Here is a 27,458-nt window from a genome sequence, read left to right on the forward strand (position 1 = left end):
TTTATTGTTTTCTTTTTCTTTTGGCACTTTTAATAAGATGGAGTGTACAGGGAAGAGCTGTATTACGAGATTGGTATCCAGGGTGATCCATGATAAAAAATTAATCAATACACAGTTAAATAATTAGCTTCAGCCTTTAAGATGAGAAGTGGAGGCAAATAATAGTTGTATTTCTTATAGCACAAAAACAGAGTTTATATTGGTTACATTGTTTTGCATAACTGAAGAGCTATGAGACAGTTCACTAGAGAAAAGAGCATTTTCAAAAGAGATAAATGGTGTACCGAGGGTCTAGAAGGAAATTACAGTAGTAGAGTTGCTCAAACACTTTTGCAATTTTTATTCCTTCTTGCTCATTCTGGGAAGAGAGGATTCATTTGAATATTTTCCATAAGGCATTTATTTCGGCGTTTTGTTTTGATCAGACTGGATGAAATGGAAACATGTGTGGACTTCTTAATGCCTGTAGAGTAAAACCAATGTGGAACACATGGAAATGGTGCCTGTTGGGGGCAGTTTTATTGCAACACTGTTCTCTCCATGGGTGTCCTTGTGGTTTAGGATTCTACTCATGTGATTGGAGGGGGGCACTGAACAGATGTTTTTAAGGATTTATTGTTTTTTTTTTGAAGGGGGGATTGCTTATGTAGTCTTATTTGAAACATTCATCAAAACTGAATGTTGATGCAAATCGCTTTCATGCAACGCTGGTGTGGTCTCTCCTCCTGCCATTTTATTTGCAAAACACTTGCATATGTGGTGGTGGTGGTGGGAATAAATGTTGCGGATGGGTGGTTTGGCTCTGCAGGACTTAGGTGCCCTGGGGGAAGGAGTTAAGGGTTTGGATGTCTGTGTAGTAGTAATGCCCCAACCTACTGTGTAATCTTTGCGATAACTACTTGGTCATTTAGGCTGAACCCATGGGAGAAGTAAGATGCCAAGTTGCATCTCTTACATGTGAATGGAAAAGTTAGTTAAGGAATTGCCTCAAAAAAATCCAAACTAAGAAAAATAAGCCAACAGCAACAAAACAACACCAGAAAAACACAAACAAACTCCTACCAAATAAAAACACCCCAGTTCTGGGTCCTGAAATGCTCCCTCATTCCATATGCCCTGAGAGCTGGAGAAATGCTATACCAGCCCTACATGAGATGAATCTATCTATATAAATGACCCTCTGCCTAGGACTGGGGACCAGGGTTGTATCTCCCACCTTCCCCAGAGAAGAAAGGTTTTAAATAATCCCTTGTAAATGTCTAATTACTCCATTCAACCTCAACAGTTTCTAGATGAGCTGTGGCACAGGATGGGACATTGGTTCTGAAATGAGACGGTATGAACGCTGACTTCTCTTTCCATCCACAGTGGGAGCGCCTCTGGTTCCTCATCCTCACCTCGTCCTTCTTCCTGACCCTCATCTGGTTTTACTTCTGGTGGGAAGTTCACAATGACTACAATGAAATCAACTGGTGAGTAGAGTTCCCCTGTTGCGGAGGGGCAAACCCTTAAAAATTTGGCTGCCGTTGTACACCTCTAAGAGATGTTTGACATTGGGTTGGGTGTATTTGGATCCTTCAGATGGACTTGCTTTTGCTTTACTTTCATTAATGAGGTGGGGAATGAGACTGAAGGAGAGCTTCTCCCTGTTTGTGATGAGAGATGGAGCACAAGTGTGATGGGAGCGGCTGAGGGACCTGGGGGGTTCAGCTGAAGAACAGGAGCTGAGGGGAGATCTTCTGATCTCTGAACTGCCTGAAAGGAGCTTGGAGCCAGGGGGGTTCGGGCTCTGCTCCCCAGGAACAAGCACCAGGACCAGAGGAAACGGCCTCAAATTGCGCCAGGGGAGGTTGAGGTTGGATGTGGGGAACAATTTCTTGCCCAAAGGGCTGTGGGGCATTGGAACAGGCTGCCCAGGGCAGTGCTGGAGTCACCATCCCTGGAGGGTTAGACAGATGGAGATGAGGTTCTCAGGGACATGAGGCAGTGCCAGGGGTGGGTTAACAGTTGGACTCGATGATCTTAAATGTATTTTCCAACCAAAAGGATTCTGTATAATATGTCCTCTCATCTCCATTGTGTGACTGTAACAGAGCTTGGAGTAAGCATGCTCCCAGTAAACAGCATTTGAAAACAAAGGCAGAACTGAAATAATGTAGATTTTAGTATTTTTTTTTCCTTTGTCGTTTGTTTGTTTCCAAGATTGGCTGTTTTCGGAAGCAGCTGAGCAATCTGGCCGCAACTTTCCACATAATACCAATGACAACAATTCAGCCTGAAGCAGACACGGGTGTGGAAAATCTTGCAAAGTTGGAAGGTGCTGCAAACAAGCTTTCCAGTGGGATTTGCTGGGGAGTTTGGGGTGTTGCCAGCTCCCCCTGTGTTGGAAATTATTATCTTTTTTACTATCTCAGCAGCATCTTAAAACATTCTGACAGTACCTTGGGTTCTCTTCTAAGCGAACTCCTTTGACATCATCTTCTTGTCAAAGATAATATGTAAACTGTGTTTTAAAACACAGTGAGTAGTTGACCCCTTAAAAGAATTGCCTGCTTTAGATGCTGAAGTTGTGGGAGGGAGAGTTTACTAACTTAACGATGTGAACTGTTACCTCCCAGGAGTGTGGTGTGTGTTGGTTGTTGTTGTTTGTGTAGGGTTTGGTTGTTTTTTCTTTCTTTTGCTTAGACCCACATTCTGAGAACTGAAACCATCACCATTGCTCTTGATTATTTATAATATTAGCATAAAAATGCATGGGTTTCATTTTTTAGGGTGTTTCCCACAGTGTTTTCCCCAGCTCAGTGCAAAGTCAAATCTGTCATAGCTCAAAGTTGAGAAAGGGCTAAAAAACATGATGCAGGGATGAAGCAAAGCTCTGTGAATGGGCATTGCAGCCATGGCACTGCAAAATTTTGGCTTCATAAATATTCATGTGGGAGTGGGAGGAGATGTGCATGTCTGCTCTGGATGCAAAAGATATCTGGGCTTTAAAATGCCTGCAAATGTCACCTGTAGGGCAAAGCCCCTTTCCCTGCTGTGCAACCCAGTGCACACAGGGTGCTACAAGCACTTTTAGATTGACAGCTCTGGAAAAACAAGCTCTCTTTTTGTACACAACAGTTGTGGAAGAGGCTCTCTGGATGCAAAAGAGCAGGGCTGCATCTGTTCAAGTGCTGCTGTTCAGCTCGGAAAATGGGTCGGGGCTTTGTGTGTGCCGTAACCCCAATTAGACCCCTGTTCCATGCGCTGGCACCAGAGGTTGAGGAGAACAGCAGAGTTTCTGAAAAAACAGCCTGAAACGCTGTGGAATTACAGCCGCACTTGGTTCCTGTCAGAGAGGAAAAATTTTCCATGAGGTCCATTCAGGCAGAGCCTGGACCTTTTCCCTCATAATGGAGATCCGTGGGCTCCATTAGAACAACATTTTCAGCCAGATGGGATGTAAAGGAGGTGAAAGCATCATTTTGGTCCTAACAAGGCTGTGAGCTTGCTGCTGATGGAGTGACGTTGGGGTTCTGGCTCTTAGAAACACCATCTTTGTTGTTCCTCGGTGGCTATCACTTCTGGGCCATATTTCACAGAATCACAGGATCGACAGGGTTGGAAAAGACCTCAGAGATCATCCAGCCCAAGCCTTGGTCCAACTCCAGTCCATTGACTAGATCATGGCACTAGGTGCCATGTCCAATCTCAGTTTAAAAACCTCCAGGGCCGGTGAGTCCAGCACCTCCCTGGGCAGCCATTCCAATGCCTGACCACTCTCTCTGCAAAGAATTGCTTTCTAATTTCCAGCCTCAATTTCCCCTGGCAGAGTTGAAGCCCATGGCCCCTTGTCCTATTGCTGACTGCCTGGGAGAAGAGCCCAATCCCCACCTGGCTAGAACTTCCCTTCAGGTAGTTCTAGAGAATGCTGAGCTCACCTCTAAGCCTTCTCTTCTCCAGACTAAACAAGCCCAGCTCCCTCAGCCTCTCCCCATAGGGCTTGTGTTCAAGTCCCTTCCCCAGTCGTGTTGCTCTTCTCTGGACCCGCTCCAGCACTTCAATCTCTTTCCTGAGCTGAGGGGCCCAGAACTGAACACAATACTCCATGTGTGGCCTCACCAATGCGGAGTACAGGGAAGGATCACTGCCCTTGTCCTGCTGACCACGCTAGTTTGGATACAGGACAGGACACCATTGGCCTTCTTGGCCACCTGGGCACACTGTTGGCTCATGTTGAGCTTCCTGTCTATTAGTCCCCCCAGGTCCCTTTCTGCCTGGCTGCTCTCCAGCCACTCTGTGCCCAACCTGGAGCGCTGCAGGGGGTTGTTGTGGCCAAAGTGCAGGACACGACACTTGGCCTTGTTGAGCTCCATCCCATTGGAATCAACCCACTTTTCCAGTCTATCCAGACCCCTCTGCAGAGCCCTCCTGCCTTCCGGCAGGTCCACACTCCCTCCCAACTTGGTGTCATCAGCAAATTTGCTGATTTGTGGAGAATATTTCATTGATACTTGTTCCTTGTTGGCTTCCCTGCCCCTCTACTGATTTATTTGCAATCCATGATCCCTTTCAGAATAGAGAAAGGGCTCTTTGGGGCTCACACCATCTCTGCATGGGACCTGGCACACTGAGCTACTGGTAGGAGCTCTCTGGAGGAACCAGGACAAAGGATTGCTGTCACATTGGTATGATGAGCTGCTGAGCTTGTTCCTGCTATCCAAAGCTCATCCTCATGAGCTCTCTTTCCTCACATCATGTGCAGGGAACTACAATGAACTTCTTCCACCTGTCCAGCCACACAGGTGATGAAAGACTGGAGGCATCTGTCAAACCAGCCTTACCAAGGAGGACTATTGCCAGCAGAAGACTTAGGTGGACCAAAGTCTTGAAACCCTAAGGATGAAGACTTGTCCCTTCTCTGAGACTTGTTCCAGCACTGTAAAGAGAAGATTTTTCCAACTCAAGCTTCTAAAGGCTATTTCCCCATGTGACAGTGTCTATCAGTCTTGAAGAGTTTTATTTCCTCATCTTCATAACAGTCTGCCAGACAGCGTAGGCAGCAATTACATCATCTCATAGCCTCTTCCCTGTGAGACTAAACAAGCCCAGCTTCCTAAAGCTTTCCTAGTAATCTAAACATGAGGAGAAACTTCTTTGAGGGTGCCAGAGCTCTGTAACAGGCTGCCCAGAGAGGTTGTGGAGTCTCCTTCTCTGGAGACATTTGAACCTGCCTGGACACATTCCTGTGTGATCTGTTCTGGTGAACCTGCTTTAGGAGGTGGGTTGGATTGGATGATCTCCAGAGGTCCCTTCCACCCCCATCCAGCCTAGTGATTCTGTAATCTGTGTTCTTGAGGTTGCCCCACCATCTCGTTGGGTAGTTTTCTACTGGACCCACTCCATATCCTCCTTTATCAGGGAGGTCCAAACCAGGGCACTGTGCTGCCGGTGCCACCTCACCAGTGCTGAGCAGAAGGGAGAGCATCTTCCCTTGGTCTGCTTGTGATGCTTCTCTTAATGCCACACAGAAGTTAGACTTATTCACAGTGGAGGTACTTGTTGGCTCATTCAACCTCGTGTCCTCCATAAACCCAGGTCCCTCTTGGCATGGTTATTAACATGTTGATGTAAAGTCTTATTTTTCTAGCTGAAACTGCTGTGTGCTGCAGACCCTCTCTTCCATGATCCTTTGGCTAAAATGGTATTTGGAACCTGAATTCAGTAGGTTGTTCTTAATTTCTTAACCCAGATGTGCAGAGCTTTGCTAAGTGCTGCTGAGCAGTTGCCAAAGGTGACTTAAGAGGCAACAGAAAACTACTGGTCAACACTGGTGTGGCCAGCAGGCCCAGGGCAGTGACTGTCCCTGTGCTGGGACCTGGGGAGGCCAAACCTCCAATCCTGGGGGCAGTTTTGGGCCCCTCACACCAAGAAAGGCCTTGATGTGCTGGAGCGAGTTGAGAGAAGGGAATGGAGCTGGGGAAGGGGCTGGAGCACAAGTGTGATGGAGCAGCTGAGGGACCTGGGGGGTTCAGCTGGAGAACAGGAGCTGAGGGGAGACCTTCTGATCTCTGAACTGCCTGAAAGGAGCTTGGAGCCAGGGGGGGTCGGGCTCTGCTCCCAAGCAACAAGCACCAGGACCAGAGGAAATGGCCTCAAATTGCGCCAGGGGAGGTTGAGGTTGGATGTGGGGAACAATTTCTTCCCCAAAGGGCTGCGGGGCATTGGAACATGCTGCCCAGGGCAGTGCTGGAGTCACCATCCCTGGAGGGTTGGACAGACACAGAGATGAGGTTCTCAGGGACATGGGGCAGTGCCAGGGTTGGGTTTAACGGTTGGACTTGATCTTGAGGGCCTCTTCCAACCAAAATGATTCTATGATTCTATTCTATGATTCTGCAGAAGAACATTGCAAACCCTGCCTGCGCTTCAGGCTCCAGCGGTGCATACACATATCTATGTAAAACCAAACGAATCTAATTATATTGTGACAGCGATAGGGTTCACCTACATAAATGTGGTGATTTGGCTTTTCAACTTGTAAAGACTTAAGGGACTTCTGGGATTGAAATGGGCTTTAGAAAGACAGGGCAAAATTGAAGCCTGGTTTGTATTGCTGCAGGCTTTTAGTATTTTCCTGTGAGGCTGAATATGCAATGAGGTTTTTGTCACTGAAAGGGTTTTGTGCCTCTTAAATTTAAGTAAATATTTTTAAAATTTATTGCTTTGGGCATTTCTTTGTGGTGTCTACGCTTAATTGCGTTACACTACAGATCTCCAGTGTGCAAGCTCTGTACTGCAACAGAAAGCTCAATGTTGGTTAATGAAGGACGTGGGAGATGCTGTAATTTGTGAACCTGGCTGTGTTCCCTCTGGAGCAGGACTATAATATAAATGCAGGTCTCTGTAGGAAATTTTTTCTTCCTTAGTTCTGGAGAAGGCTCATCTGGTTCATAACTACCATGGAAACAGCATTTTAAAACAGTCATTTGCACATCAAGTGAAGAGCTGACACCATCAGGCCACTTTGAAGGGACATCAGAGCAAAAACTGAAATGTACTGAAGCTGAACTATGGAAGCTCTTGGTGGTGCATAAGCAAAGACTTCAGAGGAGCCCTCTTCTCTCTCTTCCCTCTTTTTTACTAACTACATGTCTGAATCCCTCTAGATCCCTTTTGTTATGGCTCTTTGGATCCCTAAGCAAAACCTGGACATGCGTCATGTTTGGCAAGCCCTAGGATTTGCTTTCCAGATCCTACGTGGGAGCTTTACTCCTGGACAGAATGGTTGGGGCAGCTGCCAGACCAGACTTTGTGGCTGATGAATGGTGCTGGATTTGAGTGGTGGGGAGGAGGTTGAGTCTTTGACCTAGGTTTTTTTGCTTTTTTTGATTACAATAGGCATAAATGCTTCATGCAAGCAGGTCAAAGACTCAGCCTGAGAGTTTCTACTCTTACAGGATTGGACCTTCTCTACAACCCACTGGAATAAGAGACACCATCTCTAATAGGTACAAGAGACCCAATTTCCTCCATCAACGTGCCCCTCTGCAAAGAGTTTTTGCCTTGAGTATACAGCATAACAGCATCAATTTTCCTCGCCTGTCCTTGATACTTTTTCTATATTGTATTTATTAGTCTATGAGCACATGGGACAGCGTTGGATCCGTCATTTAAGCAAACATCACCATACATAAGGATATTTTAATCTTGTTTGTGGGGAATATTTTTTGGAAAACCTCAGGTCCTGGATATGTATGATTTTTTTTTTTTTCCAATGTAATGTTGTTGCTGTGTTTGACATAATTGTCCAATTTCTTCTTGCAGAGTTAATTTCCCAGGCAGGATCAAAGCACAAACATTGAGTTTTGTTTCAGACCGACTTGTACTTTTTCCTGTCTATCTCTCATCTGTACAGTGTGAATGAAAAGGCCCATTTTCTCAAGTTTTGTCTAATCCTAGTGAAGTTACTATGGTGTTGAATCTCTTCTTAATCTGTCCTTCACACTTATCTTTCAGGTTTTTATACAACCGAATGGGATATTGGAGTGACTGGTCCATTCCAATACTTGTAACAACTGCTGCTGGCTTTACATACATTACAGTGTTATTGGTGAGTAGAATAAAATTGCCTGAACATTTGTGCATTTGCTTTGAAAAGGATGTGAACTTCTCAGTCCACCTATGACTTGGACAATTTTCCTTTCAGAAGTGATTTTTCTCTTCCTCTCTCTTAGCCTTAGGTTGCCTAAAATAAACAGAGAGTGAAAACTGGATGGTCTTTGACTTCAGATGACCAAAGACAGAGACCTTAATACTGGTGGTACAGTTGGCCTGGGGACAAATACAACTCTTGTTCCCCTTAGTTTGGCTCAGTTTCCACTTTGGTGTATCTGCCAGCCACAGGTGCAAGTTGTTTCTCCTTACCCCAGCATGGTGGGACCTTCAAGATGTTGACTGTTCAGGTATAATCAGTACCTGGCCCCACATAGTCAGTGCTTCCTGAGGTTCTGGGAGCTGTGTACTTGTGGACCAGGCTCTCAGACCCCTGCCTCTTGGAGGTCAAAGTCTTTCCCTCCACATCCTTGGCTTTGGAGAGGATCTACTTGTACAACTGAGCTAGGTGATGTATTCTAGACCATCCTTACTCCAGCCCTGCTTTCTGCCCTGGTGTGCTGGGGTGCCTTTTTAGATGGTGATGTGTTCCTGCATGTTCAAACACTTAAAGGTTGTGATGTGTCAATGTCTGACTCTTGATTTCTTCCTCCCAGATACTAGCACTATGTCACATAGCTGTGGGACAGCAGATGAACCTGCACTGGCTTCACAAGGTAAATGGCTCTTCTCAGCTTGGAAAGGAGAAGGATATCAATAGAACAGGAGTATAGGGAGTGGGTGGTGTATCATAGTTTGGGCTGGGAGGGACATTCAAAGCTCATCCAGTGCCACTCCTGCCATGAGCAGGGACACCTCCACCAGCTCAGGTTGCTCAGAGCCCTGTCCAGCCTGGCCTGGGATGTCTCCAGGGATGGTTCATCCACCACCTCTCTGGACAACCTGGGACAGGCTCTCACCACCCTCATTGTAAAATATTTCTTCCTCATGTCTGGCCTGAATTCTCTCCTCTTTTAGTTTAAAACCACCACCCCTTGTCCTATCACAACAGACCCTGCTTGAAAGTCTCTCCCCGTCTTTCTTCTCGGCCCCTTTTGAGTCTGGAAAGGCCTCACTAAGGTCTTTCTGGAGCTTCTCTTCTCCAGCTGAACACCCCAGCTCTCTCAGCCTGTCCTCCCAGCAGAGCTGTTCCAGCCTCGGTAATTTCTGTGGCTCCTCTGGCCCCTCTCTAACAGATGTATGTGATACTCACTGTCACCGTGTTTTTAAGAAGAGTTGAAACTTCAGATGTCTGTGGTGCATGTGTCCTCATCTTAGAGGACTGAGAAAATGGCATAATAGGGGCAGTCAAAGCCTGGAGACAATAACTACATGGTTGGTGAAATGCTTTGGGGTCCCTGCTGACAAAGGGACCACTTTTGGAGATTAAGAAACACTGTGTCATGGAATCAGCCTGAGTTTAGTCTCAGCTCAGTGTTACTCCATATGAACCTCTGGTGTTACTTTCTGTGTTGCAGCCAGCCCTGGAGGAGGGCTGAGCAGATGTGAAGCTATTCAGGATGTGCTTGGAGGAACCAACTGTGGAAAAGCCTTGAGAGAAGATGTAGGTGTTAAAACTGGGGTGTGCAATGTGGAGGTTGTGGTTTGCTGGAACCCAAAGAGGTAGAGTAGTTTGGCAAGAAAAAATGCTGTGAAATGTAAAAGAAGGTGCAGATCTGGTGTTTGGAGCATGGAAGGGGAGAGGAAGAGGATGTAGCAAGCTGTGTGGAGAGACAGTGCCCAAAAAAACGGCTTGGCAGGATTTAATGGTAACTGGCAATCTGCTAATAGCTAATTAAGGGAGCAGTCCTGAATCTGCTGATGTGCAGCTCCTTCTGAAATTGGTTGTTCTGCACATGACAAGGTCGTGCAGGATCACAGCCTGAGCCAGATGTGTCACCCCCCCAGGACAGGGAGCACACAGACCTCCCCACCCTTTCTTTTTCTTTCCTTTTTCTTTTTTTCTAGAAATTACAGAGATTACGCTTCCTTGGGAGGCGGGGATGCAATGCAAAGAGGAGGTGGGGACCATCTGTCTGCTGCTGGAAAAGAAATTGTTGATTCTTTAGTCTAACATATGTTTCTTCATTGGGGGAAATGGTATTTTTCAGACACGCTCCAGGTGGCTGGTGGGTTTGGATGAGTAAGACCAGAAAAAGGAGTGTGTTGGTGGAAATGAATTAGTCCTTGCCTAAAAAAACCCCTAGCCTCCCTTTCCTTCTTCCAAAAAAGTCCATCTTTCATCACAACTCAGATGTGCTGCTCTGTCTCTCTCTCTTCCCTTCCCCACACTTCCCTCAGCTTTCTAAGCAGGTTTAGATAAGAGACTGGATTAAGTGCAACCACGATGAATTAACTTCAAATATAGATGAGTGGATGCGGGAAAGGCTGATATGTGCAAGTACTATGATTCATTCCAATTTTCTCCTTTAATCCTGCAAAAATTTTGAGCACAAATGTGATGGGAGCAGGTGGGGGACCTTGGGGGTTCAGCCTGGAGAACAGGAGCTGAGGGGAGACCTTCTGATCTCTGAACTGCCTGAAAGGAGCTTGGAGCCAGGGGGGTCGGGCTCTGCTCCCCAGGAACAAGCGCCAGGAGCAGAGGAAACGGCCTCAAGTTGCGCCAGGGGAGGTTGAGGTTGGATGTGGGGAACAATTTCTTCCCAAAAAGGGCTGTGGGGCATTGGAACAGGCTGCCCAGGGCAGTGCTGGAGTCACCATCCCTGGAGGGTTGGACAGACGGAGATGAGGTTCTCAGGACATGGGGCAGTGCCAGGGGTGGAGGAACAGTTGAACTCTTGAGGGTCTTTTCCAACCAAAATGATTCTATGATTCTTATAGTCCCCTGTCCTTATATACTGAAGTGTTTTATGTACATGTTGGGAATATGTTTGTTTTTTTTTATTTCCTTGTCCAAATTTGAAATCTGTCTAGAGATGTCCTGTGCATCCTAGATGATTAACTTGCTGTCATGTATCAGCTACCCTTTTCTACCCAAGTCTCCCACACAGATTTCAGATCTAGAGAGTATAAGAGATTGAGACTCAGAGCAGTGCCATCCTTTTAATCCAGCGGGCATGCGGTACAGCAGAGCGTGAAACCAGACGGAGAGGCGGGGGATTGTGAACCATTTTTTGCAGACAGCCCAGATTTTAGCTCTTTACAGCTGGAGTTATTTCTGTGGCAGTTTTTGGCAGTTTGAACTTTTTACCTTCAAAATGGAGGTGACGTTTTCCCCACATGTATGACCCCTCCGCCCATACTTCTGAGTGCTTCTGCATTGAGGCTGGGGCAAGTGGCTGATGAACTGAGCCTTGTTCTGCCATCTCAGTTTAGCCACTGTCATCAAGAACCTCTTCTCAAGCTGTAATATCTGTTATAATTGTTCCGTCAACACAGCTTGCATGACAGTTGCATGGTTGTTGCTATTTCAGACCCAGGTGAAGTCACATCCGTGTGTGAAGTTGTGCTGAAGATAATTGCTTAGTGATGGGAATGCACAGCCTTGCTTGCACGCATATTCATGTTTTACTGATAAGTGCAATGTTCATTGTCAGTTTGGTGTGTTCAAGCTTTATCCCCAAACAGAAGCATTTGACAGTCAGGATGAGCCAAGGCCACCAACCTCCCATAGCACTGGTACACCACAGGCTGTTGCAGCAGGGCCAGGAGAACCCAGGATTACCTCCTGAAGTTGCCTGACAGAACCTAAACTGTATTTAAGCTGTTTCTGATCCACTTTGGCAGGGAAAACCACCTGATTTTTCCATATCTTGGGTCAATCTGTGAAGAAAGTGAGAGATCATGCATGAGATGTGTCCTCCTGGGATTATTTAGCCCAGTGCTGTTTCATCAATAGTGGAAAACAGGAGGTTCATAGAATGGTAGGATTATTTTGGCTGGAAAAGACATTTAAGATCACAGTGCCCAACCATTAACCCAACTCTAGCACTAACCCATGTCCCTGAGAACCTCATCTCCTCGTCTATCCAACTGCTTCAGAGATGGTGACTCCACCACTGCCCTGGACAGCCTGTTCCAATACCCAACATGGACTGGAACAACACACAAGTCCAATCGCTTTCCATGTGGGTCCTAAGACTTGGTTTTCTGGAGCCATTTATTATGTAGAAAAGTTTTCTCTCTCTATTTCGCAACCTGTAAAACTGCTATGATAATGAGACAAAGGCTCCAGTATGTAAATACTCTTGTATTTGCTGCAGATTGGCCTGATGACGACCTTGATAACTACCGTGGTGACCATGTCATCGATAGCACAGCTTTGGGACGACGAATGGGAGATGGTATTTATTTCACTGCAAGTAAGTTGTCTGTAAGGATGAGTCTCTGGGTGGAGAAAGGGGCCACTGCAGCTACGTGTCATGGACTTTCATACCCTGTTTCCCAAAAGTAAGACAAGGTCTTATATTAATTTTTGCTCCAAAAGATGCATTAGGGCTTATTTTCAAGGGTTGTCTTATTTTTCCATGAACAACAATCTACATTTATTCTTGAACAAAAAAAATCAACATTTATTCAAATACAATCATGTCATCACATTGTCACCTCTGTCCTACTGCATTCTATTGCCAATTACTTTTACTTTTTTACATGTATAGCTGCCTGGACACTATTTAACTATTATTTTATGAACTATAACTAGGGCTTATATTTTGAGTAGGGCTTATATTTTAAGCATTCTGAAAAATCATGCTAGGGCTTATTTTTGGGGTAGGTCTTATTTTCAGGGAAACAGGGTAGAATCATAGCACAGTTTGGGTTGGAAGGGACTTTAGAGTTCATCTGGTTCAACCCTCCTGCAATGAGCATGAACATCTTAAACTGGATCAGGGTGACTTTGTGTCTTTCTACTGTATAAAAACCTGTCTTGATGTTTATTGCTCCCAACATTGAAATATTCGCAATGAGAAATATTTGCAGCAAAACTCCCATGGAGTCCTCAAGGCTTTTTCCTTTAGACTTTAGGCTTGGCTGCAGGGTTAGAGGTGGGAAATACTGAGACTTGGTGTGATTTTGAGTTGCTGGAGGAACAGTACAATTCCTCTTGACTTTGCCAGCAGTGTTCTGGTGGCTGGTGTCCAGGTCTGGAGAATCTTGTGCTTCCCAGTCTTATGGAAGAAGTACTCTTGGTATATTTTTATATGGCACATAAATTTATACATGTTTTAAAAAGAATGCACCTTCTGTGATCTAGTCCTCTTTTAAAGAAGACTAGTGGTATGATGCGGGACTATGTAAGTGTTAGATGAAAACAGTTACAAACTGCTAATTTATTGATAGAACTGCTCTCTATTCCTTTTTCTCTTCTTCAAAAGAGTTAAAAAAATATTATGCCCATGTAAATCTTGAGAGTTCTACTGGTGATCACTGGTGTGTATTTGGGAATACGCAAATCTATGGGGGAAAGATAGCATTCAGACAAGAGAATATTATTTCTTGGAAGTGCTTCACTTTTCTTGGTTTTTAAGGATTTATGTAGGCAGAGAACAGAAGCACGACTGAGAGGATCCACCTCAAAATTTTTCTCATCTGGATACACAGTCCAGTGTGTTTGTAGAATCCCAGAACAGTTTGGTCTAGAAAGGTCCTTCACAGCTCCCCCAGTGCCACCCCTGCCATGAGCAGGGACATCTTCACCAGCTCAGGTTGCTCAGAGCCCCGTCCAGCCTGGCCTGGGATGTCTCCAGGGATGGTTCATCCACCACCTCTCTGGTCAGCCTGGGACAGGCTCTCACCACCCCCAAGGCCAACAGTTTCTTCCTCATGTCTGGCCTGAATCTCCCTCTTTTAGTTTAAAACCATCACCCCTTGTTCTATCACAACAGGCCCTGCTCAGAAATCTGTCACCATCTTTCTTACAGGCCCCTTTTAGGTCCAGAAAGGCCGCACTAAGGTCTCCCTGGAGCTTCTCTTCTCCAGCTGAACACCCCAGCTCTCTCAGCCTGTCCTCCCAGCAGAGCTGTTCCAGCCTCGCATCATTCCTGTGGCTCCTCTGGCCCCTCTCCAGCAGGTCCATGTGTGTCCTGTGCTGAGGACCCAGAGCTGGACCAGCACTGCAGGGGGGTCTCACCAGAGCAGAGCAGAGGGGCAGAATCCCCTCCCTCCACCTGCTGCTCACGCTGCTGGTGGTGCAGCCCAGGACACGGGTGGATTTCTGGGCTGCAAGCGCACGTTGCCGGCACATGGCCAATCTTTCATCCCCAGCACCCCCAAGTCCTTCTCCTGGGGCTGCTCTCCATCCCTCCATCCCCAGCCTAGATTGACATTGGGGGTTGCCCTGACCCAGGTGCAGGACCTTGCACCTGACGTTGTTGAACCTCATGAGGTTCATTTGGCCCACTTCTCCAGCTTGTCCAGATCCCTCTGGATGGACCCCATCCCTCAGGTGTGTCACCTGCACCACTCAGCTTGGGGTCATTGGCAAACTTGCTGAGGGTGCACTTGATTCTACTGTAAATGGCATTTAAAATGATGTTAAACAGTACTGGTCCCTATACGGACCCCTGAGGGACAACACTGTCACCAGTGTTCATTGAGACACTGAGCTGTTGACCAGTGTTCAACTGGACTACAAGAAATTTAAAACTTGGTGGCACCAAGAGCCTCAAATGAATTTGCATGATGTCTAAGGAGGCCTTTTCCATATATGTGTTATTGGGTGAGATCTTCCTCAAGAAGTTCCAAGCTTTGCTGCTTTGCTTTCATAGTGGCCTTCTTGGCAGAAGAGATGGCCAAAATGAATGCAGGAACCTATTTTAGGAATGGTATGAAATCCAACTGGAAACAGAGAGCTCTGATGCCTTGTGGAGCCTGCAAGTTGAGCACATTTTCAAGGTGCTGGAGTGCTCATCGTAATTTTTCTCTCTTTTTCTTGTGTCCTGCAGGCCACAGCCCCCTTTTTGCACATAGGAGCACTTGTGGCGGTCACGGCCCTGTCGTGGTTGATAGCAGGGCAGTTTGCTCGAACGGAGAAAGCCAGTGAGTACTGCTCGTGTCTTTGCATGGTGGTCAGAGGTTGATGGGTGGTTCTTGGGGTGCTGGGCCACCCCCAGCTGCTAATGTGCAGTGTTCTTCTCTGTATCTGGCCTACAGCAGCTCAATACGCATCAATAACATGCCTTGGCAACCAAGATGGCAAACCATATCCTGGGGTGCGCTAAACCAGCTGGTCAAAATAGGGGATTATCCTACTGTATTTGGTGTTGGTACTACCTCATCTTGGCACTGTGAGCAGTTCTGGGCTCCACAATTTAAGAAGAATGTGAAGGTCCTTGAATATGTCCAAAGGAGGGCATCAGAGCTGGTGAAAGAACTGAAAGGAATGTCCTCTGAGGACTTTGGGCATGTCTAGTTTGGAGAAAAGGAGGTTGAGGCTCTCTGCAGCTTCCTGAGGAGGGGATGTGGAGTAGGAGGTGCTGAGCTCTTCTCGCTGTGATCCAGTGACAGGACACATGGGAATGGTTCAAAGCTGCATCTGGGAAGTTTAGACAGGACATTGGGAAACATTTCTCCACAGAGAGGGTGGTCAAACACTGGAACAGGCTTCCTAGAGAGGTGTTTGACCCCCCAAGCCTGTCAGTGTTTGAGAGATGTTTGGATAATGCCCTTTACAACATGCTTTAACATTCAGGCAGCCCCAAATTGGACAGACCGTAGGACTAGATGATCATTGTAGGTCACTTCCAACAGAAACAGTCTACTCTATTCTGTCTCATAAGTACCTCTCCCTTCCCAGACCTCACTGGCACTTCTAGATTTTTAAAGCCTTAGTGGACTTGTTGCTTGTGATGCAGCAGCACCCAGATGGCTCATGGAATCACAGGCTGGTTGGGGTTGAAGGGACCTCTGGAGATCATCCAGTCCAACCCACCTGCTAAAGCAGGGTCACCAGAGCAGATCACACAGGAATGTGTCCAGATGGGTTTGAATGTCTCCAGAGAAGGAGACTCCACAACTTCTCTGGGCAGCCTGGGCCAGGCTCTGGCCCCTCAGAGTAAAGAAGTTTCTCCTCATGTTCAGATGGAACCTCTTGCATTTCAGTCTGTGCCCATTGTCCCTTATCTTATTGTTGGGCACCACTGAAAAGAGTCTGGTCCATCCTCTTGACATCCACTTTGGAGATATTTATCACATTGATCAGATCCCCTCTCAGCTTCTCTTCTCCAGCTGAACAGCCCCAGCTCTCTCATTCTCTCCTCATAAGAAAGATGCTCCAAACCCCTCAGCATCGTTGTGTCCCTCCACTGGACATCACAGAATGTCAGGGATTGGAAGGGACTTTGAAAGCTCATCCAATCTAATCCCCCCCACCGGAGCAGGAACACCAGATGAAGTTACACAGGAAGGTGTCCAGGCAGGTCATGAATGCCTCCAGAGTAGGAAACTCCACAACATCCCTGGGCAGCCTGGTCCGGTATTCTGTCACCCACACTGAGAAGAAGTTTCCAGTAATTCCTTATCCTTCTTAAACTAGGGAGCCCGTAACTGGAGCAAGTGGAGACCTAGTCCCCAATGGTTAGGTGCTTCCTAAATGCATGTTGAGACATGGTCAAAGGTCTAAGGAAGCAGAGAGGTGAAGGACACACAGAACACAGCTCTTCTGTTTGATGGTCCTGTCCATGGAAATAAGCTTTTCTGTGCACCTCCCCTGTCCCACCTCATTGCTGGGATCTCTCCCAAGCCTAAGACGTTCCTCCAAGTTTTCTTGTGAAATAATTTGATCCTTCTGTGCCCTCAGAAGTGTTTATCTTCAGGGCATCCATGGATGTTCTCAGACATCGGTGCCATCTCCAAAAAACAATATTTTAATTGGTATTTAACCTGCAGCAAAATACAAGCCCTGGAAGGATTTGGCAGCACTTGCAAAAGACTTCCAAGAAGTAGGAATTAAAAATGAGGAAATGGTGTCTGAAGATGGAAAAACTTTGATATTCAGAGAGACCTTTCAAAGAAAGAATTGCTCTGCCTTCATTTATATATATGCCAAGGAAGCTGTATCTGGTTGTTCTTAAATATGTCCTAGCATGTCATTAGGCTGCCAGTTGAGCAAGGATTTTTGGATACGCCTGGAGCAGAGACTGCATGTGTTCCTTGTGAATTCCTCATACTTTTTCTTTTGCAACTGAATTCCCTGAAAATTGCGTGTTTGTTTGTTTTTTTAATAAGCCAGGAAGCTGTTTTCCTTCTCTTTTTTTTTTTGCCTTTTTTTTTTTTTATTTTTTTAAGAAAAACATTTTTTTTCTTTTTTCTGTACCATTGGATCTTTAAGCTATTTCGAGGTCATTTTACTTGTGAAAGTTATCTTTCCTGGAGGAGTTTACAGACTCTTTGGTACGGATATGCTTGACATGGTGGTGTTAAAAACGGAAGAGAAGAACTGAAATCTCTGTGAGAATCTACAGTTTGTTGCAACGGGAAATAATATTTCACTCACCAATTATAATATTTAGGAAATAACTGATGCAGCTGCAGGCATTGGTGCAACAATATCTTCTTGTCATTTTTGAGGCATGTGGCAAAAATCAACTGGATTTTTTACTGGGCAAATTTACACTTGGTTTGTTTGTTTTGTTTTCCCGATGCTGCTTTTTCTGAACCTGGAGAATAGAAGTTTCTCGAATAGCTCCAGTATTTAAAAAAGTAGTAGCTTGTTTTCCAACTTGCTTCTGAGGTCACATAGACAACATTGAAATCAAAGGAGCCTTGGAAGCCTTGAGTAGCAAAAGGGAGTGTGAGAAAGATGCTCTTCCAGGAGCCCAAATTGGGCTGGAGTGAGTGGTCACTAAGGGCACGAAGGATGGAGAAGGAAAGTTTGCATCTGTATGTTCTCATTGGTGTTGTCATGTAGACAACATGTTTGCTTGGCTTGGGTCATCACCAGTAGAAATTCTTCCAAATAGACCATCCAACCTCAAGTTGAACGTTTTGTATTTGGATTTCATGTATGTATTTAATTTTTAATTTTTTGTACGTGGTCTTAGATGCTGCAGATTCATGGATGAGGTCTTCAGCTCCATTTTAATGTGGTCTGTGAGCCAAGTTGGGGCATCTTTTCGTTGTGGGTCCAGTCCAGTGATCAAAATATTTGGAAGCCCATGTGCTTCACGTGGCACTTGCCTTTAGTCTGAATTTGAGCTGTTTAACCCCTAAATTGCAGTACCAAGAAGGAAGGGGCCAAATTCTTTGCATGGCCTGAGACTTTGATGAAAATTAGGCTGATTTTTCAAAGCCTGGTCGTGTGGTGTTCCTGGAATGAGCAAAAATTGGGTTAGGATAATGTTTGGTGTCAATCTGGAGGTCTTGATGCTGGTAATGCATAATTCCAGGGCACCTCTGTGGTGCAGGACATGACATGAACTCACTTAGCAAGATGCCATCCAGTAAAATTAGCAGGCAGAGTTACTAGTGCTACTTTCTGGCTGGTAGAAAGATGTTTGAATGAAGTTTTTAGATGCTGGAAGCAAAAAATAAGTTTATTTGTGTGAAACCAGATCAGTTGTGGTCAGGACCAGAGCGTGGCTGTTCTGTCCTTCCCCTGAAACAAACCAACAAACAAAACAAACCCTGCCTTCTCCATTTTGCATCCATGGCAAATACGTTTTAACGAGGTTTTTGGGGGTTCTTTATTGAGTTCCAAAGCCTTAATGAGTTTGAAAAATAAATAATAACAATATTAAAGCATAAAGCTTGTTTTTTATCTGTGGTTTCAAGTGACTCCAAATAGCCCAGGAGTTCAAAGGTGCCTTTTTGTTCTTTATGAGGGATGCATGTCTGTGGAGAACAAGGGATGATTCTGTTGTGTTGGCAGCACCTTTGAAAGATTCCTGGATACTTTAGGAGTTTGTAAGAAGTCACTGGCAGAAGGATGTGGGTAACAAGCCAAGAATTTATTTAAACATCTTCAGTTTAACCAGTAAAACATTATTGCAAATTAACTCAGTTCTATCTGGCACAAATCCTAATGGAGAAGCAGTTAAAGTGCTGTTACTCCGGCTGAAATGGGTGGTGTTGGTGAACCACCAGTATAAACACAAGTGATATAAACCCAAGTGAAATTAAATGTGCCAACATGGAGTCATGACTTATTTGTAGATATGTTTAACTGGTGATTGATATCTGCTGTCAGGCAGGGCAAAATTTGGTGCTGTGCCACCCAAAGGGCTGGAAATTGGCAGTGTTTTGGGCTACATTGCTAGGTTTTCAAGCAATTTTCTTAACTCTTTGTTTTCCCAATATCAAATGAAGTGAACCTCCCTCAAGAATTAATTAGCTCAAAGTTTTGTTGCTATTTTTTAACAGAATATGTTTCCCTCTAAACACAGAGCTTTGCTGTTGTACTGGGGCAACAACCGTAGACCAGTCTTTCTTCTGAAGGAAGATGAAGACGTCTTGACTTTGCTCCCGTGGTGTGAGGAGGTCAGGACCAACATTCTCACCAGCTCTTTCTCTCTCTTTCCACCTCAGCTTCTCAGATGCTGATGTTCACCGCATACCTCGCAGTTGTAGTTGCACTTTACCTCGTTCCCCTCACCATCTCATCCCCCTGCATAATGGAGAAGAAGGCTCTGGGACCAAAGCCAGCCATTATAGGTCACCGTGGAGCACCAATGGTGAGCAATTTCAATTTTAGTACTGTGTTGTCTGACTCTTCTGCCCATGTTGAAGGATGATACCAGATCTGATGGTCTCCAGGCTGCTCTCCAGAGAATGTATATGACAAATATAAGTTAGTGGCACCCCTCCTGGCTAGAATTACTGTGGTGGCAAATCAGAGTCAAGTCACACCTTAGATGTTCTAGATGCCTTACAAACAAAAGGACAATCCTTGCCTTGCTCATGGTGGTTTGTGCTGTTGCGTTTTTCTGGCTGCTAGTTCTGCTGGTTTTGGGCTCTCCAGGCTTGCTTGACCCTTGAGCTGCAGCAGTAGAAGTTTGATATTTATTTATTTTTTTTAGAGCCTGAGGCTCATTCTTTGTGGCTTTTGCAGGACTAGCAGTGGTTAAACTCACAGCAAGGTGCCTTGAGTATGTGGCAGCCTGGAAAAGCAAACAAGCTGCACCATACTTTTGCATTGAAGATCATAATGAGGCTGCATGAGGTGATGAAACAATCCCATCATCTCCCTCTGGATAGACATTGACAACATAATTATATAGTCTTTTATTTCCCAAGGTTTCTGGACATGTCCAGGGTAAAGATGGAGAATGTTGGTTTGAGCACATAATGCTGTCCTGTGGCGTTTGGGCATACTGGTTTGGGTCTCCAGGTTGGGTGCTTCTGCACCCAGGACCATTGCATTCTACCTCAATCTCTTTCTGCTGGTTGATTGTGGGTGTTAAGAGGACACGACCAACAAAGAGGGAGTGGTGCCCAACGCTAGAATGAGGGCAATGGGCACAGACTGAAATACAGGAGGTTCCATCTGAACATGAGGCGAAACTTCTTTACTCTGAGGGGCCAGAGCCCTGGCCCAGGCTGCCCAGAGCAGGTGTGGAGTCTCCTTCTCTGAGACATTCAAACCCACCTGGATGCGTTCCTGTGTGATCTGCTCTGGTGACCCTGTGTGAGCAGGTGCATTGGACTGGGTTGAAGTCCCTTCAACCCCAACCATCCTGTGATTCTGTGATTGACTTCAGACCAGACCACATTCTGCAATGTAGGCACTGGACTTGCAAATATATGGGTTTTTTTTAAGATATCCAGCTATTTTTTCTGACATTTCAAGCAAAAAAAAAACCCCTATATATATATAGGCTATCAGAACCCATTTGGCCGGTTGAGGCGTGCTTGAGCTCCTCTCCAAGTTCAAGAGTGCTCAGTAGGAGTTCGCTTGGTGAGATAAACACCTATCATGACACAGAAGTATTTTATTTTAGTTGTCTTTATTTTTAACGATTTTCTTTTTCTTTAAGCAATCCCTTGAATTTCCAGCTTGATTTGCATCACTCTTTTAATATTTCGTCTGTGGGTGATCAAATGGAGTTCTGGGCATGGCAAATGATTTTTCTGTCCTACTGAGTCTGTACCAACCTTGAAGATCAGAAGAAGCCCAGTGAGAACCTGTGCTCTGTGTGCTTTCTGCATGGCAGAAAATCAGAAAACCTGTTGATTTTCTTCCTGTAGGGTTTCCTGGGTGCCCCACATAGCCTTGTAAAGAAACTAAACAGCAGACAAAATGCTTCTGTCCTCCATATTGAACTTGTTTACACGAACCTGATTGGAACAATACTCTCAGCAAAGTCTTGGTCCTTTGCTTTGATTCATGTAGCAAGTGATAAGACAAGAGGAAATGTCCTCAAGTTGCACCAGGGTAGGTTCAGATTAGATATTAGGAAAAAAATTCTTCACAGAAAGGGTTGTCAAGCATTGGAACAGGCTGCCCACGGAAGTGGTGGAGTCACCATCCCTGGAGAAGTTTAAAAGGTGTATAAATAAGGTCCTTAGGGACATGGTTTTATGCTAGAGTTAGGTTATGGTTGGACTTGATGATCTTGAGGGTCTCTTCCAACTGAAATTATTCTGTGATTTTGTTTTTCCCTGGAGCCAGAAAAACACCCCTTGCAATATGGAATAAACCTATCTGGGAAGATGCTTCTTGTGTATTAGGGTGCATAACGTGGCTAATGTTGATCAAAAGTGGTGATGGATGACACTTGGGGCCAAGTGTGGAACTGTGGCCCAGGTGTTGTTCAGCAGGGTGCATCCCTGGGGAATGACCTATTAGAGACCAGTGTAGGGGGAAAGAGTTGGACAGCAGGGTGAGCGTGACCAGCACTGGACCCTTGTGGCCAGGAAGGCCAATGGTACCTGGGGTGGATTAGAAGGGGGTGGTCAGTAGGTCAGAGAGGTTCTCCTGCCCCTCTACTCTGCCCTGGGGAGACCACACCTGGAATATTGTGTCCAGTTGTGGCCCCTCAGTTCCAGCAGGACAGGGAACTGCTGGACAGAGTCCAGCGCAGGGCAACAAGATGCTGAAGAGAGTGGAGCATTTCCCATGTGAGGAAAGGCTGAGGGAGCTGGTGCTCTGGAGCTGGAGAAGAGGAGACTGAGGGGTGACCTCATTAATGTTTATAAATATATGAAGGATGAGTGTCAGGAGGATGGAGCCAGGCTCTTCTCTGTGACAACCAATGATAGGACATGGGGCAATGGATTCAAACTGGAACACAAGAGGTTCCACTTAAATTTGAGAAGAAACTTCTTCCTGGTGAGGGAAGGCCCAGGCTGCCCAGGGGGGTTGTGGAGTCTCCTTCTCTGCAGACATTCTAACCCGCCTGGACACCTTCCTGTGTAACCTCATCTGGGTGTTCCAGCTCCAGCAGGGGCATTGCACTGGATGAGCTTTTGAGGTCCCTTCCAGTCCTTGACATTTTGTGATTCTGTGATCCCCTCCTTCACCATTCCTCAATATGCAGAGCTGGTTGTCTAGCAGCAGATGGTTTTCTCTAAAGCCTGAAAGAAGGAAGATCAGAGACTAGGAAGCCTTGTTCTAACCTCCAAGCAATAGTCTGCATGTCCAATGACTCAGACTCACACGGGAGATGCTCCACTCCCTTCAGCATCTTAGTTTTCGTTAATAAGTTTTCAGATTAAATCCTTTAGTGCAGCTCATTGCACAATGCCAGAGTTGTGCAGTGGCTGCAGTTAGTTTGGAACAAATTTGGTTCTTCTCTGCAAGCTTCTTCATTATCCTCTCAAACATACAAATGATGCAGTGAATTTTATTTTTGTAGAGGACCTGGCGAGGTGGCTAATCAGGGGGAAAATACAGTGTAGTGATGTCCAACCGTAGCAAGTCTGTGCTGCTCTGACTAGCTCCCTTTCATAACCTTCATTTAGAAAGGTCCAAAGCTCTTGGCTCCATTTGAAGGCTTTTGCAGTTTGACTTCTGAGCACAAAAATAGTCAAAATGAGTTAATCCATGGGTAATTTTCTAGCAATTACTTGCTGCATCTCTGCAGGAAGAAATGAACAGTAGCCTGATTTTTTGCAAAGAATGGTCATTGTTTTGTGCCCCAGGGCTTCCTTCACTTCAGAGCTGGTTTGTTAAGAAACTGTTTGTGTCCAGTTGCACTGGATCATTGCAAACCTGGATTTGGGTTTTAGACACAATGTGTTGTATGATTTCAAAGAGGAAACCCACTGAAGAAACTGGAGGGAGACAGAGATGAATACAAGCAGAAAATGTATGCATTTTTTAGTTATCACAGTTTTGCTGTAAAGCAATAAAATCAGCTCTAAACTCAGTAAGTAATTTTTGTACCAGCAGCTGTCCCATTTGGATGCATCTCTGCCCCAAACATGCTGAATTTAGGCCTTCAGCTCCTTCTTTCTTGGAGGGAGAAACAGGCTGGGGTGGTGGAAATATTTGTTACTTGAATTCACCCTTTTCACAAAAACCTCACATTTTAAGGGATATGAACTCCTAGTACAGGGAGATCCTGTGTCCGAAGTGGTGCCAGCGGAACCTCCAGGAATAGGCAGCATCTGATTTTAGAAGACAGAATTAAATTTACTTTCCTGGCTTTCTGGTTGACCTTTACTGGCTTATGTCATTGGTGTGAGTGACTTCAGTCCCCTCAAGGCCAGGATCGAGCAAGAGTTTAAGAAACCAAGGAGGATAGCTTTCTGCATCCATGATGGACTCGTTCGGAGATACAATGATTATATCAGGGTGGCTGGCTCTGGCTAGGTTAGGAGCTTACCCATCACATGCTCCTAAGATGACATCTTTGCCTGGAAGGCTTATCATCTCCTTTTCAAAAGCTTCTGGAAGGAAACGGGCTGTTAAATAACAGCATTGTGGTGTTATAGAGGTTACCCAGCATGTACCATCGTAGGGCACGGTGTTCCGGAGATCACTTCTGCTGACGTCCGTGCCGGTTGCTGATTCAGAGCAGCCAGAGATGTTCATCCATCTGTGATGCTCTTCAAGAGAATGCTCTTCACTTCCAGTGGTGTCGTGATGAAGCTGACGTTAGAGTTTCTAAGTGTTTATTTGAACTGCCAGACCTTAAGTGACTTAGTTTTAAAATGTCATTTCCTCTGTAAAGCTGCATTTTCAACACAGATGTGGCCAGTTTTCAAGTTGATTTAACTTGCACTTGGGGTCAGGTTCTTGGAAAAGGGATGGACATGCCTCGTATCTGAGCAGCCACACGTAGCCCTGGTGGGATTCAGTTAGGTTTTGATCTTCTAGAAGAGTGAAACTTGGTCTTCTGCCTCTGCAGGGGCTAGAGATGAGGCAGGAGTAAGGTAATAGAATCATAGAATAGAATCATAGAATAATTTCAGTTGGAAGAGACCCTCAGGATCATCGAGTCCAACCATAACCTAACCTGACTCTAATACTAAACCATGTCCCTAAGAACTTCATCTAAATGCCTTTTAAATTCCTCCAGGGATGGTGACTCCACCACTTCCCTGGGCAGCCCATTCCAATGCCCAACAGCCCTTTCCATGAAATTGTTTTTCCTAATATCCAATCTAGACCCCCCCTGGTGCAACTTGAGGCCATTTCCTCTGGTCCTGTCACTTGCTAATTGGGAGAAAAGACCAATACCCTCCATGCTTCAACCTGCTTTCAGGAAGTTGTAGACTGATATTCCACTTCTGGGGCTGGGATTATCTCTCCATGGGGTTAAGCCCAGTAGCCACTGTTGAGTGTTGAGAATGGAACAGTCACAATGAACCGAGTTCTAAAACTCAATGAAAATCTCAGTTTTACTGAAGAGAGGCAAGAAGTGCCTTTAACCTTGTTATCAAACAGCAGAGCTTCTCTGTGTGAGGATTCTGCTGTGCCAGAGTTTGGTGTACAGGAAAGACAGGAGAAGAACTTGGTCATGATGGTCCTCTTTTACAGAGGTGGAATACTGTTGTAGCCACATGTGTTTGCTTTCATTATCCTATATTCATGCAAAATGAACTCTTAATTGATTAGGTGTGTCATCCTGCCCTTGTTGTCCTGCCCTTTTTACATTGGTAGCTTAGCTGAGGTAGTCCAACCTGCCTTTTCCAGTCTCCCTTAGCTTGAGAGATGATTTACAACTCAACACACTTTGCTTTTCTGTTCTTTGTACGTCCACATCCCTGGCAGGACTGCTTATATGGGTGTGGGTTCGGTTGCTGCTTGATGTGGTGTTGCATCTTGAGCTGGGGATTGCATTGTCTGCCCAGGAACCCTTTCTTAGGCTGGTGGTGTTGCATCACCCTTTGGTTTCTCTAGTACAACTGTTTCTAGTTTGAACACCACACACACACACTTTATTTCCTTATGACTGCTGGAGTCTCCCCAAAAAAATATTGAGCATTACCCAGCAGAGAGAGGATCATATTGCAGTGTATCCTGAGGAAACCTGAAGTTACCTGGTGAGGAAATCTGAGATGTTGAAAGCAACCCAAGAATATAGAGTCATTGAATCATTTTGGTGGAAGAGACCATCAAGATCATAGAATTAACTCAATACTGTCAGTAGCCCATGTCCCTGAGAACCTCATCGCTGTCTGTCCAACCCTCCAGGGATGGTGACTCCACCACTGCCCTGGGCAGCCTGTTCCAATGCCCCACAGCCCTTTGGGCAAGAAATTGTTCCCCACATCCAACCTCAACCTCCCCTGGTGCAACTTGAGGCCATTTCCTCTGGTCCTGGCGCTTGTTCCTGGGGAGCAGAGCCCGACCCCCCTGGCTCCAAGCTCCTTTCAGGCAGTTCAGAGATCAGAAGGTCTCCCCTCAGCTCCTGTTCTCCAGCTGAACCCCCCAGGTCCCTCAGCCGCTTCCATCACACTTGTGCTCCAGCCCCTCACCAGCTCCGTTCCCTTCTCTCAACTCGCTCCAGCACCTCAAGGCCTTTCTTGGCATGAGGGGCCCAAAACTGCCCCCAGGATTGGCGGTTTGGCCTCCCCAGGTCCCAGCACAGGGACGGTCACTGCCCTGGGCCTGCTGGCCACACCAATCAGGTCAGCCTGGATGGGATCTCCAGATCTTTGTGGGTGCTGCTCCCTGCTGACAGCTCAGGGCATTGAGAATATTTAGTACAAAAGCTCTTTCAGCTCGACCTTGTGTGACCCAGCGCTGGGCTGTGCAAAACGGTGTGATGGGGATGTTTCCTCTGTCTTTTCCTAGACAAGTCAGACTTTGATTTGGAGCTTTTTTTTTTGGAAGATAATGCCCCTTTGTTGAACAAAAAGAAAAGTAACTAGTATTGATGTGTGGCTTGAGCCAGAGGAATTCAGTAGTGAGATACCAGAGCTGTGTGAAGGTTGCTGCTGACATTTGCTCTGATTATTTTTCCCTAAAGATTTGCTGACCTGAACACGTAAGTTCATCAGCCAATAAGAAAAAAAATTATTCTCAGACACCTTAAACTCTTTATCAGCTTTTTCTACTTACTGTGTATTTATTATGTATTGTAGTTTTTGTATTTATTGTGCATGTTTCTTGTGTGGTAAATTTAGGCCCTTTTCCTTAATTATTCTGCTTTCCAAACCCTGAGTAAATATTGAAAATCATGGGTTATGAATGCTCATTGATGGAAACTTAATGATACTGGTGGTGGCACAGATGAGTGGAAAAACAGGATGTTACACCTGAAAGCACAATTGGAAAAAAAACCCAACAAAAATAAAGAAAATTATTTTTAAAAATAGCTTTATTTTGACGTGCTTGTGTTTCAGTGCAGAAAACCTGCCACCTTTTTTCTCCATAGCTGTCTCTTTTTTTCTGGTCTGCCTGTTGTTGAATTATGCACATTTGAAGGCCAGCTATACTGTGCTGGTTTTGTGGAAAAACAAAGTATTTGTCTTCACCCTGTATTGTTTTCAAACAAACCCAAATTCCGTTACCATCTGTTCTATTCAAGAGGAAGGAATTTGAAATAAAATTTGAGTCCTCACCTGTGATAGCTGTAGGGATAAATTATCTATGCTCAAGGCTATTTTTTTAATTGTTGTTAAAGCTTACTAGAACATTTGTAATTAGAAAAATCTGATTCTTAGACTGAGTGGCAGATTATTGAATGAGTAGATCTGAAAATAAAATGTGTGCTACAGAACCTATGGTCTAGATGTTCTCCATGGTATGGATAATACCCTGGTTTATGGACTTTCTTGTTTCTATAATGACATTGTAATAGCTTCTTTTCATAGAAAAGTAGGACAACGAAGAGCTGTTCAAGTGTTTTAGATATTTCTGGATATAACCTGTGGATAGAGAATTGGCATCACAGTAACAATCACTTTCTGGAGGTCTCCAACAAGCCACTGTTTGGGGGACCACACTGGTGAGCAAATCTCTCACACATTAATTT

General features: G+C 45.3%; 1 protein-coding gene across 5 annotated transcripts in view; it reads left to right on the forward strand.

Moving 5' to 3' along the window:
* GDPD5 (glycerophosphodiester phosphodiesterase domain containing 5) overlaps positions 1–27,458 on the forward strand; it is a 189,088-nt gene that overhangs the window by 137,840 nt on the left and 23,790 nt on the right. For all 5 annotated transcript variants that reach the window (XM_065065554.1, XM_021285101.2, XM_065065505.1 and 2 more), the window contains exons 3-8: positions 1,369–1,472; positions 7,999–8,092; positions 8,751–8,810; positions 12,357–12,455; positions 15,039–15,132; positions 19,618–19,763. In XM_065065554.1, coding sequence (XP_064921626.1) covers positions 1,369–1,472; positions 7,999–8,092; positions 8,751–8,810; positions 12,357–12,455; positions 15,039–15,132; positions 19,618–19,763 — 597 coding nt within the window. The remainder of the gene's footprint in view (positions 1–1,368; positions 1,473–7,998; positions 8,093–8,750; positions 8,811–12,356; positions 12,456–15,038; positions 15,133–19,617; positions 19,764–27,458) is intronic.

Source organism: Columba livia, chromosome 1 (assembly GCF_036013475.1).
Source record: "Columba livia isolate bColLiv1 breed racing homer chromosome 1, bColLiv1.pat.W.v2, whole genome shotgun sequence".
In the NCBI taxonomy this organism is placed as follows: domain Eukaryota; kingdom Metazoa; phylum Chordata; class Aves; order Columbiformes; family Columbidae; genus Columba; species Columba livia.